The sequence below is a fragment of the Lactuca saligna genome, chromosome 4, assembly GCF_052625555.1.
Source record: "Lactuca saligna cultivar CGN05327 chromosome 4, ASM5262555v1, whole genome shotgun sequence".
In the NCBI taxonomy this organism is placed as follows: Eukaryota; Viridiplantae; Streptophyta; class Magnoliopsida; order Asterales; family Asteraceae; genus Lactuca; species Lactuca saligna.
Window position 1 is genome coordinate 91,689,150 of NC_136420.1, and position 19,432 is coordinate 91,708,581.

Consider the following 19,432-nt stretch of genomic DNA (forward strand, 5'->3'; position numbering starts at 1 on the left):
GCTTCTGATAGCTTTGTCTGGTTTTGGAGGGAGCCGTCTCCATGTAAAACTATCTTTTCCTTCAACTTCAAGATTTTATCTTCGACCAGAAAACAAGCTAATATTAGTTTTTTACTTGAAAGAGATACAATACCTTAAATTAAGTATCTGCACAAAATTACGATCGTGTCTACAGGTCTCCACAGGTAACCATGTCTCCAACTCCGAGGCAACCATTTACCAAATTTCATTTAATTATGTAATCACTCGTCCATTGGGCATATATAAATACTTATGAATGAAATAATGCAGATGCCACTTCATGTAAATCTGAGTATATATTTTGTATTAATTTATTCAGAAAATCGATACCCAGATCATGCACCGAAAGAAATAAGTTGTGCCATTCGTGGTGTATTAATATATATATTGAATCATATTAATAATGTAATACAATAATGAGAAATGAGCTGTGGAATATGGGTGAGCACCAACCAAATCTGATTTAGGATCACATTAACAATATTGAACTCCAAAATTCCAACTATATCTATGAAGTTTGTAATCAGATGATAGACAAACACAAATTAGTTTCTTACTTTTTCTTGTCAGTAACAGATGGCTGCTATTTCTTCAAACATAAAACCCCATAGTCATGGCCGATCCATCAGCTTACCTTCTACATTAGACCAGGATCATGCATTCAATCAGTTCTACAGATCTCACACTTCTCAAGAAGCCACCACATCGTGTCCATCATCATCACACATAGGCGATAAGCTAAATTGTGTGAATGATATGTATGAATCCATTCAGCCGTTCCTTACACTGCCATCCACTCAACATTCCTTATCCCACGGATGCCTAAAAGAACAGCTGAACAAGTTTTTGGATGAACTTATAGGGCTTTTGGATCTGTGTAGCACAATCAAGGATGCCTTGTCTACATCTACGGACTATGCTATAGATCTCCAGTCACTTCTGCGGCGTAAAAGAGGCGATATCCATGGGTTAACTTCCTCAGTCGAGGATTATCTATCCAATAGGAGAAAAGTAAAGAAGTCTCTTTATAAAGCGTTGTTAGGTTTGCAGAAGCAATCTGGTTCTTCAACAAAGGAATGCCCCTGTAAAACATCAAACATCAATATATTGATGGAAATGAGATCAAACACATTGGCTGTGTTTGAGTCGTTGTTGGTGTTTCTTCTTGGATCAAATACACAGTCAGGGCCAAAAGGCTGGTTTTTGGTCTCAAAAATGCATCGTATAGGCGCCAAGCGTGTGCAGTGTGTTGAAACAATTGAAGAAAGTGTAGTTCAGAAGGTACATGATGAACTACACGTCTTAATTAGAAACAAGAACACTAAATCAGACAGATTAGTTCTTGAGAGTATAAAAAGAGGTCTAAAGAAAATGGAATTCAGCCTCCAAGATCTAATTGACCAATTAGAAGGCCTTTGCAGATGCTTGATCAAAAGTAGAGTGTCAATTCTAAATATCATAAGCTGCTAACAATAAGTCAACAATACGTAATGTATTCATGTAAATAACTTTTTATTGATAACAAAATTTGAAAACATTGAAATACTTTTTTGTGTAAATCATAGAGTATTCAGGTGATTAATAACCGTTTACAATTTAGTAACTTGGCCACATCTCCGACTAAAGGGTATTCACAAGAATTGAACTCCATCGAGTTTAATAAATTGTCATATCATCTTTCTATATTCCATACAACTCTATCAATATTTTCCTACAATGCATTGTGTAACCTAATAGGGTTTTATTATTGAATCATAAAAGGGAATACAATTACAATGAAAGGAGAAGACCATATAAATATGAAAGTGATGGTTGTTTTATTGTTATATATACCAAAAAGCTTTAAATTTATAACCCAAGTAATTCTACCAAGTAAAACACAAATAGACAGTGTACATAGTAAGATTATACTAGAGTAAAGTAAGTCAGGTGTCGATCATAGTAACAATATTTTAATTAATATAATAAAAAAACTGGAAGTTAAACTATGAAGAACAACTAAAATTGAGCGTTCTATCTGATTTTCCAAGTCATTTTAACGTAAGTTATTTACTAAATAGTTTTAAATTGAAGCGCACAACAAAAGATGATTTTAAATGAAGATAATAAAGATACTTCTGTTTAGCTTCGAATCACCCAATTTCCTATGGTTAATTTCAATACATGAATTAATTTGAGTTGGTTATCAATTTAAATTTTACTAGAAGTTTTGGTCCGATTAACTAATTTTATGAAGTACTATGCAATGGTCTTGCACAAGTGGGACACTTAGTTGATTATTAAGATTTTGGGCTATTAATGATAAATGACATTATGACAAATAACCAAAACATATATTATTCTACCCTAGTTGAAGAAATTATTGTTTGAGAACGAGTTTCATATTGATCATTTTTACACATGTGAGAAAAATAAAATAAAAATATGATCTCTAATAGTGTTAGGAAATAAAATTAACTATTGTTAGGATCCTGACAAAGGTTTGGGATCCTGAAAGATCTTGAAGATTCAAGATCTTGAATAGGGTTGATGATCTTGGTCGTAACAATTGCCCCGAAATTATAAATTTAATTAAATGAAGTTAAAGAATTTCAATTTCGAACCCTAACAAATAAAATTTATCCGTTCCATAATCATCATCACGTATTCAAATCATCTTCTTTCTCCTGTAGTACTAGAATAAATAAGGGTAATCAGTTCATGATTTTCTTTACCATCCTTATCCTTTCTCTTGATCACGACCGGTTATTTTCAAAGGTAATTTCTTTCTTCCATTTTTTATTTTGTTTTCCTTCCTTTGTGATCATGGGAAAGGAAATTGTTAGCTCTCGTGCTAGCATACTTCGTCCTTTCGATAATGATTTTGCTGATCAAATATTACTAGCTCACGATAAGTCATGCTCTTTCGACAATGAGGATAATCAACCTTTGAAGAATAAAGGTACTTTTTCTAATGGTGTTGTCTTCAAAAATTTTGATGCCTTAGCCCTGTCGGATTTTGTCTCACCTACTTGGGTTTGCTTCGTGTGATACACTTTCTGTATAGGCTTAACTTATCTTTTCACTAGTATCATCTTTAATTTCTTTGAAGTTATCCAACTTCTATATATCCAGGTTATGCCAATAGGTTGGATGATCCTTTATTGGATCAATCACTCGAATCAGTCCAAGAACTTGGACATTGATGTATCTATGTTGGCTTCTATTTATAAACTTTCCATGATTGTCTCTACTCATTTCTTGTTCAAGGTCAAACGATACAAACCAATTCTTTTTCTAAAATCCAAGCATAACGAAGGCGCTTGGAAACAATGTTTTTTCTTTGTGAGAAACGATTCCATTCCTAATGGAAGTTATCTGCCAGAGAGATGGGTTACTAAGGTTAGGATTTTTTGTTATTATATAGGGATCCTGGGATTTACTTTATTATTTTAATTGTTGTGATGCAAGGTTCAAATTTGAGGATCTTGCTCCTAATATTAAAGATATGGAATATAAGATAACAAGCTTTCTTGTTTTGTTTAGTACAGTTAGATCTTTTCGACTCAAACCACCTAGTCTTTAAGAAAGTTCTTTTGATACTACACCCATGTCGACATGTAAGGATCCTTAGCTTATCTGTTTGTTTTCTAATATGAAGGATCTTTAACTCTTAGGCCTTTTTATTTATGTTTAGGATCCAAGGTCACACGCTTACATGCTCGCTTTACCCTCACAAATCTTGACACATCTATGTCTAGTCGCTAGCATGTAGTAAAGAAGGAGAATACCTCATCTTCTCCACCCCTTTAAAGAGAACTTCCATATATTTTACGGTAAAGACTTTGGGATCCCGGAGTTGGTTTCTTGGAGCTGAGGATGTAGTCCGAAAGTTGGTTTCTTTGTCTCAGGCTGTAAGCAGTAGTTTATAGCAAGGAGAAAGGCTGAAAATGAGGAGTAACATGCGGCTGAGATGGATGAGGTGATTGCTGAAATGAAGGTTTGTGCTACCGTGGCTGTGTAGGAAGCTATGCCTAAGCTGACAAAACATGTGGTGAATACAAATATCCTGGAACACAGTTGGATGGCATGAAGCCCTAGCTAAGATGACTAGCAAGCTTGTTGATGCTTGTCAGGGTCCTGCAGAGAAGAAGAAGTAGGGAGAAGAAGGAGAAATAGAGAAGGAATTAGAAGAAGACTTGAGTTATGATCCCTTTAGTACCATATGATCTTTGGAGTTTCCATAGAGATGAATCCATGTTGGGAGATCTTTGAAGACACTTACTTTGCTTTCCAACAGGGACAAATAATACTTAGCAAATGATTAGGGGAGATCCATGCTAGGGAAGATCCCAAAATAACTATGAAAAACCCTATTTTATATAACAACCGTGGAAAATCCCATTTTTATAATAACTATGGAAAATCCTAACTAATAAGAAAACACTATAATGTTATAAATCTTAGGGATTTACTAGGGAGGATCCCAACTTAGGATAACATGATAAAGTTGTAAATGTTAGATTTAAACTGTAGGATCTTAGGATATGTTCGTAAATAAGAGGGTTGCCAAGTCACTAAAGGAAGAAATTATCCCATTATTCACATCCCATAGTTAGATAACATGCATCCAAGCGAGGTGTAGAAACCTTAACTCATGTGAAAGAGGTTATTAAATCTTAAAACCTTTGATAGGATTAAGTACCCTTTATCGTAGGAGGGTTGATGAGTCTCTCTTTGTGGTTAGTCGGATCCTTATTTTCCTGCAAGTTACTAACATTAAGTTGTGGTGGAAGTTATCTTGGCTTTGAAAATTTATTTGAAATAATTAGATAAAAGTTACGAGTAGATAGTGTGTACCTTAAGCTTGTTAGAAAATGATTAATATAACTTACATGAAGCATGATTTTAGATGTATAACATTCTAGGGTGTTTGCAAGACTTGGCATTACTCTCTAGAGGGATATCAATTGTCCTGTTATACGAAAGTCGTGCACATTCAAATAAATCTGAGATATACTTCATATTCGATAAAAGATAACCTTTTGGAGATTGTGGAACTTCAATCCCCATGAAATAATGCGTTAAGACGAAGTCATTCATAGAAAGAATGGTTACCCAAATCACACTTCAAGGATTAAAATTTTTGTCATGAGCATTGTTAATAATAATCATATCATCAAGATATAAGGAAAGAAGGATCTGAACTACACTTGTAAATCAAACAAACAAAGCATAATCATGACAATTAGATTGAAAACCAATGGATGTAATTATTGTAGAAAATTTCTCAAACAAATAATGAGGAGCCTGTTTGAGACCGTACAATGCTTTCTGAAGCCAAAAGACTTCACCTGGCCTATGAGCAATACTTGGTGGAAGAGACATGTACACCTCCTTATGAAGATCACCATTCAAGAATGAATTCTTCACATCTATATCATAAATATTCCATTATTGAATAAAAGAAGCAACTATCAGATTGTGAATAGTTGTATTTTTTAAACTGGAGAAAACATATTCAAATAATCCATACCATATTCTTGTGAGTATCCTTCTGGAACAAGTGTTGATTTATAACATTCAATAAAGCCATTAGACTTAGTTTTGATCTTATATACCTATATACAACCAAGGTTTTCTAGGTGGGAGCAGAACCGATTCCGGTGTATGAGTTTGATAAAGAGCTTCAAGTTCATCATCCATATCATTTTGCCAAAGAGAATTAGAAACAAACTTTTTTGTAGGATGTTGGATTTTATAGATAATGTATATTCTCAGCAAATGAAGAAAAGGTTGACGAGTAAGAGGAATATACAAATACTAGAAGCTTGGTGGACTTTTGGGGACTAGTGGTGGAAGAATTTGAAGAAACATCATCATTGCCAATGCTAAATACATTACTCAACACGAAAGCTATAGAATGGAATATGTTCTAGAAATGTGACATGTCGAGAAAAGTAATATTTTTTGAATTGTTGATCATAACATTGATATCCTTCTTTACCAATAGCATACCCTAAGAATAAACATAGAACAGATTTTAAAGACAACTTTCTTCACTCCATGTGAGGTAGTAAAACAAAGCATGTACACCCACATACATGCAATGAAGAATAACTAAGATTTCTCCATATAGTTTCTCATGACAATGTTGGGTTTTAGTTCAAAAAATAGTTTCCAAAAACTTGTAATATTAGAAATGGAATTATTTAAAATTTTAAACTTAAATCAAAATCATAACCCACCAAGGAACTTGCAAGCATTGGAAATATAAAAACACAACCATAGAAGGAAGAAATAACAACAACCTTTGAAGAATTTTGGTTCCTCTAGGGAGGCTTGGAGTTGAAGAAGATGGATGAAATTTGAGAATGAAATGTGAGACACCAACAATTGATCAACTTGGAGAGAATGATAGGGAGTTACGGTTTTGAAGAATATGGATGAACTTTTGGTTCTTCAAGAGAGCATGCGACAAAAAAGACCTCTTTATTCCTTTTTTAAGAGCAATTCATGAGAGAAAATGGGGGGAAGTTATGGTTTTGCCAAGTCCAAATGAATGCCTTTGTAAGACTTCATAAAGGTAAAGTTCTACGAATAAGTCCTTAACCCATTATGCTCTCCATGCACCTAAGCCTACTTGTCTGCCATTCTTTACAACCCATGCATTCTTTTCATTATTTTAATCAAACAACAATGGCTTCTTACCCTACTAAGAAGCCATAATTTTAAATAAAAGAATAGAGAAGGAGTGTAACTTTTATAAACCCAAGTTTTATAAATAATAAACTTGCCTTTATTTAAAACACAAAAGTATTAATCTAGTCTAAAATTTTATGCATGACTTATTAAATTATACCTTATAAAATAATGTGTTACTTGTATTGTAAAATAACTATTTTCATGAAATAGATATTTTCCCAATTTATTATAAGAGTTTATGAATATTTATTAAAATCAATTTGTAGTAAATAATCAATTACATCATGTTGTTATTAGTATAACCCTTAGTATCATATGTTAATTAGCAATATCCTTATAATATGAATCTTGAGCAGGTTAAACCGTTCAATCCCCCAGTTGCACAAGACTCATATTAGATTGATAAAGACAATGGTAAAAGTCTATCAACATTTCACTGCCTCCATCAACATACGACTTTGTGCAATAAGTTAAATTTATTATTTATCTCTTTGCTACAGAAATCTTCTTAAACATGAGATATAGATCGCAGTGAATATCATATAAGTGTTCAACTTTACATTAGACCTTAGAGAGGAACATATCCCATATTGACTACATACGTCTCTATCATGGTTCATATCATGCCTGAAAATAACTTTTATAACTACCTGGTTAAATAACATGAGTTGTCTATATCAAAACATACCATTTCCCAAATATAAGAGCCATATATGCATCTCAAGTGTTAATGATGTATAACTATTGCCTTTTATCAAGTATCATTCATGACAACGATCCATGAAGTGATCGTAAACAGTTCAATCCAATATTTATTCTTTATGAAATACCTATGAAACTGGTTACAATACTTTATGAACCATTTCAATTGATATTAGCCTTATTTCATTATTGCTTCCACAATAATAATCGACTATGGATCTTAGAGTGAATGAATTTACGCAAGGATTAAACACTTTAATAAAGAACTAAATAAATATTTAATGAAAAGATCATATGCCATATATATCTTAGTCATTATAATGGATGATGCTATAAAATGTTTCAATATTTAATACTAATACATAGATCAAAGACAATGACTAGAATAGCAAAGTCAAATGCCTTGACCATATCCCTCAAACTTTACTTGAGGACGGTCATTCGTGAATGGTTCCTCAAAATTTAGATTAGTTTGATGTTTGCAAACACCGATTTCACCATCTTGAACTTTATACTGAATGAAGTTGAGTGTTCAGCTTGTATGCATGTCTTCTTATATGATCTAGGTTCTTTTGCTAATGGAATTCCTCCCTGATTGTCAGAAGACTTCTACGGAGTCCTGAACAAAAGGAACCACACCTAAATCTCCAATGAATTTCTTCATCCAAGCAATATCTTGTGCAACTTCTAAAGCAATGATATATTGATACTATGTAGTAAACTGTGCAACAACACTTTCTTGGAGCTCTTCCAAGACACTATAACCTTATTAAGAATGAATACATATCCTTATTGTGACTTAAAATCATCTCGATCTATTATGAATGAAGAATTAATGTAACACTTTACACTTTACCTTTCATCCACACCTCCATATATGAGGAACATATCTTTAGTTCTATGTAAGTACTTAAGAATGTTCTTCACTAGTATCTAATGACTCTGCCATGGATTTTGTTGGAACTTGCATGTCATGCTTATAGATTAAGCAAGATCAGTTATGTTACAATTCATGGAATACATGATAGATCCTAGTGTCGAAGCATATGGAATGTCTTTCATCTTTTCTAGCTCAACCTTTGTGCTAAGACATTGTAATGAACAAACTACTGTGCCATGTGCCATGTTTACAACTCCACTCTTATAGCTTTCCAACTTGAACTGTTTCAAGACTTTGTGAATTTATGTACCTTGGCTTAGACCTATTAATCATTTTTTATCTATCTTTATAGATTTTGATTCCAAGAATGTATGGAGCCTCACCTAGATCCTTCATTGAGAAGCACTTCCCTAACCATTCCTTTACACCTCATAAAGTTTGAATGTGATTTCCTATGATAAGTATGTCATCAATATATAAGACCAAGAAGGTTACTGAACTCCCACCAATTTTCATGTAAACACAAGCTTCATCTTTGTTTCTAATAACACGATACCAAAATGACGATTCCAATTTCAAGATTCTTGTTTTAAACCGTAAATGCATCTTGATTTTAAAAACTTTATTAGGATCCCTTTGGTAGATAAAACCTTCAGGTTGAATCATATTGACGTCTTCTTCTTAGTATTCATTTAGAAAAGCGGTTTGGGCATCCGTTTTCTATATATCATAGTGATGATATGCTGCTATGGTAAGTACTATCCTAAAATATTTGATAATAGAAACTAGTGAAAAGGTTTCATCATAATCAAGCGCTTGGGTTTGAATGAATCCTTTACCAACAAGTCTTGCTTTGAATGGGTGTATATTGCCATCCATGTCAGACTTGTTCTTGAAGACCCACTTACGCCCTACAATCTTTCATTTTAGAGGAAGTTCTACCAAATCCTAGACTTCGTTTTCTCTCAAGGATTGAATCTCTACGTTCATTGCTTCGGGATATTTTTCGGATTCATGATCTACCATTGCATCTCGGTAAGTGATGGACTCGTCAGCATTCATCATCATGAAGCATTTGTCAATGAGAAATCTGAATTCTATCAGATCTGTAAATGACTTTTGTTTGAACAAATTGAAGGGTAATATTGTCTTCATCTTCAATAAACTCTCTTACAGTACTAGTACAGATTTGAGTTGCATCAGGCTATGGTTCTCGATCTTCTTCAAGATCCAAATGCCTCCCACTTGCTTCATCCATTAGAAAGATGCTTTTCAATAGATAAAGATGTTATTCTCACAACAGATGTAGAACTAATTTCCTAAACAATATGTGGGATATCTTATAAAGATGAATTTTGGTAAACATAGGATTGAGTTTGATGGAAGCTTATTGTCTAACATAGGCTTCACAACCCGATACTTTCATATAAGATAGGGATGGAGCTTTTCCATACCATATCTCATAATATGTGTTTTCTACGTTTTTAGTAGGTGCAATATTCATGACATGGGTTGCGATGAGTAAACATTAATTCCAAAATGAAGAAGAGAGAGTACTTTTGCTCATCATGGAATGGACCATATCAAGTAAGGTCCAATTTCTCCTCTCATACACATAATTTATGGGTGGAGTAAGTTATGAGATAATCCCACAACTCCTAAGATGATCTTAAAGGGCTTAAGTACTAACCACCTCTATCTGAATGAAGGATTTCGATTATTTTATCGAGTTGATTCTCAACTTCACTTTGAAACAACTTAAACTTTTTAAATGCTTCATGCATATTTTTCATCAAATACATATAACCAAATCAACTGAAGCCGTCAGTAGTGAAGGTGATATAATATCTTTCACCATATCTTGACATTGTTTTGAAAGGACCATAAACATTTATGTTTATAATGTGTAATAAAAAAAAGCATCCCCTTTCACTAGTTCTAGAGGAAAGAGCCTTTGTCATCTTGCCTCATGAACAAGATTTATGTATGTCAAATGAATCGATGCCATTTACCCCCCAGAATCCAATCTTTGAGAGTTAGGATATGTGCTTCTTGTTTATACATCTAACACGACAATGCAATACATATGTTTGGTTCAAACCTTTTCTAATCCTTTTGGTGTTAACATGATAAAGGGACTTATCGTTTGAAGTGTCATCTAGATTCAATTCATAAACTCCACTTATTGGTCTAGCCTTAAAATATAGTATTCCATCCAAGAAAGAATGAATATTATCATCAAGAAATTGAAAATTAAAACTAGATTTTCTAAAATGGGAAACTAATACAATATTTATAGTGATAGAAGTAATTAAACACACATTCTTTAATGTTAAGTAAAGACCAAGTGGTAAATGGAAATCAATACGTCCTGCTGTTTAGACTACAACATGTGCTCCATTGCCCACATACAATATCATATCATCTGTCTTCAGTTCCATACTCTTTCTAAACCCTGCAACAAATTATAAATGAGTTCCAAAATTAGTATCAAATACCCAAGTGTTAGATGAAAAATATAAAAATCTAATTTCAATTATTAAAATGGATATAAACGAAGGTACTTCCCTGACCTTCTTGTTCTTCAACTTAGCAAGGTACTTAGGAATGTTCCTTTTCCAATGCCCCATTACACTACACTTAAAGAGTGAATCATCTTTTGCAACCTTTTCCTTCTTCTTGGTTGTTTTTGTGGAGCATTTTTCCCTTTTCCCTTGCTAGCTTGGGGCTTCCCTTTGGAGTTCTTGCCTTCATTATTTTCTTGACTTGTCCCTCCCGAATCATTAGCACTTGTGGGGTTTTCCTTTAAAAGTTTTTCTCTGCAGTTTTGAGCATCCCGTGCAACTCAAAGATTGATTTATCCCACATATTCATGTTGTAGTTGATGGTGACATATGATGACATATCTACTTGAGATGTTTAATCATGTCAAATCTCTCCAATGAATATGGACATCCCATTTGTTGAAAGATCTATTATGCCAAGGAGTCATTATAGAATGATATTGCTAATAATATATGATCGTATACGGTCACACTATATAACAAGTAACCTTCAATTGATTATTTATTAGTATAAGATGATTATTAATAAATATATCAACACTTGTATTATTTGGAGAATTATTATTTCATTGAAATAATATAATTTATTATTTGTGGAAATAAGATTTATTAGAGAAATAACAACTTATGAAATATATCATAAAGTACGATTATTTATAAGTTATATGTTAATAAAATTGTTCAATTTATATGGAATGTGGTTTTATATAAAATAAGCTACTTACAATTTATATAAAATATATTTTTATATAAATAAGATATTTATATATGACCAGTTATATAAATACATATATGTTGGGAATTCTTTTTAAAAATGATTGATTTTTATAAAGATAGCATGTATGTGTATAAAAACTAGCCATGTGACAACTTTTGTCTTCTCTTAAACATGCCTTTTTCGAAAAATGGGAGGAGACAAGACATGCATGCCTTGTCTATTCTTTTGCCATGTTTTGGGTAAAGTTGTCGCTCCTTTTCCTTTATTGTCTCCTTTCACTTTTTCACCATTATATAATACAGAGCATGAAAGGGTTTTGGATATACTTCTTGCAAGTCTTATTCGTCCTCTTCTTAGAGCCAAATCTGAGAGCTCCATGCTCTCTAGAGGAATGCGAAATTTTGGAATTTAAATGCTCTTCTTTTTCTCTATTCTCTTGCATTTTGATGATAGCAAAAGCCCCTTTGTTTCTTCACCTTTGAACATATATTTTGTATATATTTCAAAGGCTTATGAACAACAAATTACAAGTGAATACTAGCGTGTTTTAATAGTTCTACTATTTCTTGGTGGAGACTTATAGAGAGTTCTTGCTTTAGAGTGTCATGCCACACTTCATCAACTTCCAACCATCTATGAGGATCAAAGTATTCAAAGGTTGATATGCTATCCCTTCTATGATTGTGTTAATCTTTCTAACTGTTGAAAAATGATCCTTATTGGGTAAAATAGTTTTAGTTTTATTCAAAAAATTTAAAGCTTTCATTGTCAATTTTACTGGTTGTGAAACCTAAATTTTGAATAAAAAAACCCCAACAATTGGTATCATAGCCATTTTTTGCATGATTAGTTAGATTATTTCTTTAGTTGATGAAATATTTGTTTTTAGAATACATGGATGGTTTTCTCTTTGCAAGAAAAATCCCTACATATTTTCTGTGATAACTTTAAAATGCTTATAACTGTTATTTTTTGACAAAATGTTTACATGCATCTTTTTTTTCCCCATAAAAGTTGTCTTAGGAAAAACTAGGAGTTGTATTTAATTTTGAGTATTTAGATATGTATGATGTGCATAAACTTGCCATGAACCTTTGTGTTGTTGCATGTGTTGATTTATTTAAAATGGTTGAAACTATTTATTTGAACATAAATAAACATCACAAGAGTTTGGTTTTAATGAAATTTACCTTTTAACATAAGGTGCTAAAAATAGTTTTACAATAAAAAAAACTTTGTACTTAAAACTAGTAACCGGTTAAATTTCGAGATTAAAATTCTATAAGTTTAAATTAGAGATATGTAAACTTATCAAATTCCAAATATAAGTTTATAAAATGAAGTCTTATTAAAAGGTTTCCAAATGTTTTAAAACACTCAAACGATATAACTTAATACTAGTTCCTAATTTAAAACTTTTATTGCGTCAATTATATAAAACCAGGTTTTATATATAGAACATTGTTAAGAATGTGATCTTAACATGAAATATTTAAAAATATATATATATACCATGCTTTATTGAATGCATGCAATACTCATGATATAACATGTTTTTTAAACTAGAATTATAAAAACATCAAAAACCCGGTACAAACCTGAAATCTCTGTAATCATTTTTAAAGAACACTCACACGACTCTTGTCTGTCTCTTGTATGCACTATTGGGATAAAGGATACCTAACCACGTGGTGTTATCTTTTGATGACCGATGTGTTTTTAAGATTTATGTAACCAAGTTATAGGCCGATTACACAAGTTTTTCAAATTGGACGATTTGGTCAAAACTATTTGTTGATACATGATACCTAAGTAAGAGAGTTTTGAGTCATAGATGAGATCAAACATGTCTAATTAAATTTATTATTAGGGATCCCATATATTTTGGAATTAGATGGTAAGATACAATTAATAATCGATATCTAACGAGTTGAATTCGGATGAATGTGATAAAGGATACCTAACCCTTTATTTATTTTCAACTTGGATCCTAGACTTTGATAATTAATGTTTTTAGAATATAAAAGGGGTGTTAATTATTAAACTTTAAATATTTAAAATACTAAATGAATTTTGTTAAAATTTTGTAGATATATAATCCACTATCATAACCATGAATTTTCATTTTTCTTTAAATGAATTAATGAAACAATAATATTCAATAGATACAACGGTTCATGTTGATAGGTTTTGAGCACTCTAACAACCTTAATGTGCACATACAACCCTAAATGATTTGGATCTATGTTTTCTCTAATAATACATGCAATTTGATTTTCCAAAGCATTATAATAACTAGCATACAAAACATGCATACTTGAATAACAAAAACTAGTTAGATGACATACCTCTTCTTGTAGCCTGTTAACTTGGACCGTTAAGAGCCTAGAACCCCAAATGTGATGCCTCAAATGCTTCAAAAAATATCACCAACAATGGAGGACTTGAGAGAGAGTGACTTGTAGACAAAAATCGACTATAACTCTTCCAAAGATCACTAGTGCCGATTTTAGGAGCTTAGGAGATTCTTATATAGTGTGGCAAAACCGTAATGTACCATGAAATTTCATATTACTTAGGATCCATGGGTTAAACCTCCATGGACTATGCATGGTATACCATATTGGTTTAGCTCATCCTAAATAACCATAGGCCCGCACTGTAAGAATAATTGATTTACCAAATCAACCCCCTTACATTTAATTAGTCTCTTTTGATCAATAAATTAATTCAAAATTAATTCTTGATCAATACTAATTAAATAATATGATTTTATATTAATATATTAGAACTTATAATATATTAATAAATCATAAATAACCTCTTCTTAAAAGTCCATACTTACAAATTGTTTGAGTGAAATGCAACCCAAATGAACATGCTACTTTCGGGTCAAGTAAATACCAAATATAGTTATGGACTTAAACACCTTATCTAATAGTCTCCCACTTAGATAAGTCTAATAACTATAACTGCAAGTATGACTTCAGGCACCGACTAGCAATTGTAGCTCTTAAAAGCCTTTGTGGAACCGTGACACACCATTTAGATAAGGGATCATATAATCTTCTGTTCTCAAGGTATCAGTCAAACAAACACATGGAACATAGTCATCCTTATTGTCCATCATTTGTTTCCCAATTTCCGATTTGTTTGAAATAGAACATAATCAAACATAGTAATTGAGTCCTGACCGGGCCGACACATAAGTCAATACAAAATCTCCGAGGGGCCCAAGATATCGCTTTTAATCCTCTAAGGACTAAAAGGAACAGATAAACTTTGACTCATATTCTTGTACTAATTCTCATTAAATTGTACACAATAACACGTTTTATAGTATCAAGTTAATGATGCGGTATCGCACAATCAATGTACAACCAACTCAGAGTTAACAACTCATATCTCTTCATTTGAAGACTATATGACATTATCATCTCACAATCACTCGAGATAAATTCCATGAGGTGATACAAGTTAACATGGGTTTAATCTAATACTCAGACCTTATGTCCACTCATGAATGTTGTAGCAAACTTTGCTATGTCATAAACACTTTAAACAATCTACAAGCCAAATTCTTGACAGGCTTGCCTCAATACCTACTTCCAAAGTATGATCGATTGTGGAAATTCTGAATAATATAATTATTTTGGAAGTCAAAACATGAAAAATAAAACAATACTAAATGATTAACACAAGATAATAACATTACTTATAAATAAAAAACACCTTTTATTTAACCATCAAATGTCAATTACATTTCAACTATTATCATTTTCTAAACAACTACCTAATCATTAAAACTAATATCATCCTTCAGCCCGATGTGCCTCGTATGCTGTAAGTGCGTATCCCTACTTAGTCCCTTCGTGAGGGGATCTGTTGGGTTCTCCTCTGACGATACGATTTTTGCTACGAAGAGTCCCTCTTTTATCCTGTGTCTTATGAAGTGATATTTTCTGTCGATGTGCCTGGATCTGCCATGATCCCTTGGTTCCTTGGCTAAGGCAACCGGATTATCACTATCATAGAAAATCTCCATAGGCTCCTTCATAGTTGGTACATGTGACAACCTGAAGTTCGTTCCATCACTATATCCCGTTTCCATCTATAAAATTCGTCTTTTTCAAATCATTTCCGTTTACATTTTTTAAAATTAAGTCATTTATTTAGAGACTTCTATTATGACTTAATTAGTATCCAAACGCATTAGAAACTCAAGAAAACACCGCAATATGATAATTAGATAAATTTTAGAATTTGTCCCGCAGGGTTACAACAACTTAATCGGGTGCGACCGAAAGCCCCGTTTAATGTCAGTATGAGGTAGAATTCCACCGTATCCCAAACCTAAACCATATATAAAGTGGATTAAGCCTCATTTGAAGCTTTTTCACTCTCTCTCATTACTCTCTCTCTCTACAACTCAATTCTTGGTCCAAAAATCATTGAATTCAAGCCCCAAATTTTCAAGGTAACCATCGTAGCTCCTATTATAACATCCTTAGCATTTATTTTCGAGTTCAAAGCATGATTTAGGACCATAATCATGTGTTTACGGCCCTGGAACACCCTTGGTCCGTGAACACATATAAAATGGGTTTTGGAGCTTAAACACCCTTCCAAACCACATTAGGAGCTTAGATATGACTTAGGGGCTTACTAATCGGGACTTAGAACAACTTGAACTTAAATTTTGAAGAGTAAACATGAGTTTACTGCCCAAGAACATGCTTGGGATGTAAAATCCATATCATGGGGAGTAAACTCATTTTAAAGTGTTAAAATGTCATTTAAACACTCCAATAGCCTTGGATTAAAATCTAGAAACAACCACAAACGAGTTAGAGGCCTTAAACATAATGAAAGCCACTCCTATAGGAGCTTATAGCCGTAAACCGCCCAAGGGTGGGTTCCTGGTCCGTAAACTCCTAAAACATGGTCAAATGATGCCCTAAATTCCATCCAAGGCTTGTAAAATGAGTTTAAATCACATGTGATTGTCCTAACACCACCAAAACACATAAGGAATGGATATGAGGGAGCTTACAGCCGTAAAATCCTAGTTTACTGCCGTAAACTCCATTTTATGGTCCATATGTGAGTTTAATCCATTCCTATGCCCTAGATTTGATCCAAGCCAATTTTCCCAAGTCATATAAGACCATTTAGCACCATAAAACCCTAATCCTTGATTTCATGGTCGTGAACTCATTTGGAATTGGTCTTAGGTCCGAAAACTCCATAAGGAGTTTACTCTTGAAGAGTAAACACATTATCCAAACCATATTCGTCTTTAGATGTCACCCGGATCACTCCAAACACTTGATTTGAAGTGTTTTCGCGTCTTGGAGTGTATAATCATATCTAATTAGTGATTTAAAGTGTAATTAGATACATTTGTATATCATTTCACATTACATAGGAACCTCACGCGTTTTCAAGCCTCGATCCGACGTTTAGCACCCAAACCGACATGCTTCTCGACCGGTGAGTTCATACCCTACCCTTTTTTCAATGTTTTTTAAATGTTTTCAGGGGGGGGGATACAAGCAAAAGTACAAGGAAATATTGTACTCAAACTTATTATTTTCAATTCAAATTTTTATATTTTGTATGTTTTTAATATCGAAAATTGTGTTAACCAAATAGTTCGAATCAAAGAGTTAGCTTTCATACTAATCATAGAATTCTTGATAAAGTGTTACAATCTATATTATATTTCATAATCTATGAACAATTCATACTAATCATCAATTAGAACTAATACGAATACGAAAATACAACTAAGAACAGAACGAATACGAAAGTACAACTAGGAGCAGAACGGATAGGAATACTAAAGTAATAATGTGAAAGTAATAATACGAATACGAATACTAATATGATTAGGAATAGAAATAGGAATACAAATACTAATGTGAATCCGAATGCGAATACAAATACGAATACGAACACAAATACGAATACGAATACAAATATGATTAGGAATAGAAATAGGAATAGGAATATGAATGCGAATACGAATGCGAATACGAATACGAATACGATTAGGAATAGAAATAGGAATATGAATGTGAATATGAATGCGAATATGAATACGAATACGAATAAGAATACGAATACGAATAGGATTAGGAATACGAATAGGAATACGAATACGAATGTGAATGCGAATGCGAATGCGAATATGAATACGAATACAAATAGGAATACAAATATAAATATGAATACGAATACAAATATAAAATACAAATATGAATATGATTAAGAATAGAAATACGAATACGAAGGCGCGCATCTAGGTACATTCAAGTGTAATATAACTAGAATATTAGAATACCTAGCTAATATAACAAGTATGATAGATAATCAAACATTACATTGGGATTCAATAACTAAACATTACTTTTAGGAAAATAAGGGTTTTTCATGGGATAACAATTGTACATAACCAGAATTGTGTAACAAAATAGTTAACTAAACTTTACATATAAGAAAATATGGGATTTTCTTAGATAACAAACTTTTTTGGAAAACCAAAGGAAACTTGTACATTTTCAGAAAACAAACCTCTTATGAACTCACCAGCTTTATGTTGATTTTCAAACTGCTTGTATTCTCAGGTCCATATTAGACAGGTACCCGCGATCTTTTGGAGAAGGCATAGCATATAGAAGACTCGTCTTAAATTTTGTTCATATATACATATGTGTAACACTTGTAACACTTTACTTTTGAACATATGTAAATTCTAATATGTAATGTAATGGTTGTTTACTTTGCTTACTATGTACATTGGTTGTGATACTTAACATGAAGTCACCTCTGCCCCGGAACGTTTCCGCCCAGGGTGTAGGGTGTGACAGTACAAATCCAAGGTCTCTAATGAAGTTCTTCAGCCATATCGCCTCGTTCGCTGCTTCACTTGCTGCTATATACTCTAATTCGCACGTTTAATCAGCTATAGTCTCCTGCTTGGAACTTTTCCAGGTGATTGATCCTCCATTAAGGGTAAATACTCAGCCTGACTGAGAGCATCAATTATGATTTTCGGTCTGAAAGTTGGCGTTACTATACCACACAATTCTTAAGTCATCACTCCCACCGAGGGTAAGTACCCAGTCATTATTCCTCCGTATGTACTTGAGAATGTTCTTTACCGCAATCTGGTGAGCCTTGCAAAGATTCCCTTGATATCTACTAACCATGCTCAAAGCAAAGGCCACATCAGGGAGAGTACAAGTCATTGTTGGGTTTTGAGCATTCTAACACTCCTACGGTGTACATGCAACCCTAAATACCTTGGATCTATGTTTTCAATAATATACATGCAAATACTAATATTCCAAGGTATTACCCTATCTAGCATACTATCATAGATACTTGGGTAATAATATAGATAGAATACATACCTCTTGTAGTGTAGCTTGTTTCCATGGGGCTCGAGTGCTTATTGCCTCAATTGTGACACCTCAAATAGCTCACACAACATAAAATTCTCTTAGAATAACTTAAAGAGAAATCCACAGTTCATGAAATCGGCTAGCCCTTCTTTTACACACACTAGTGGCTGATTTTGGTGAATAATATGATGCTTATATAGTGTGTTACAATTACGGTTACACCATGTAAACCCTAATTTTCATGACCTTTCATTTCCATGACCCATGGGTTATGTAACCTCCATGGATCATCCATGGAGCATCCTATGGATTTAACCCAACTTGATTATCCATGGAGCTTTGGCCCACTATAGAAGTTATGGATGATTTACACAACCAGCCCATATATTTAATTAGTCTTCTTTTGATCACATAATTAATTCTAATTAATTCTTGATCAATAGTAATTTAATAT

General features: G+C 32.9%; 1 protein-coding gene across 1 annotated transcript; it reads left to right on the forward strand.

Annotated features, from left to right (window-relative positions):
- The first annotated feature begins 597 nt into the window (after positions 1 to 597).
- LOC145039900 (uncharacterized) lies at positions 598 to 3,206 on the forward strand. Its single transcript, XM_078987900.1, has 3 exons — positions 598 to 1,302; positions 2,836 to 2,962; positions 3,136 to 3,206. Exons 1-3 carry the CDS (start codon positions 598 to 600, stop codon positions 3,204 to 3,206), a joined length of 903 nt encoding a protein of 300 aa, XP_078844026.1.
- Positions 3,207 to 19,432: the final 16,226 nt, after the last annotated feature.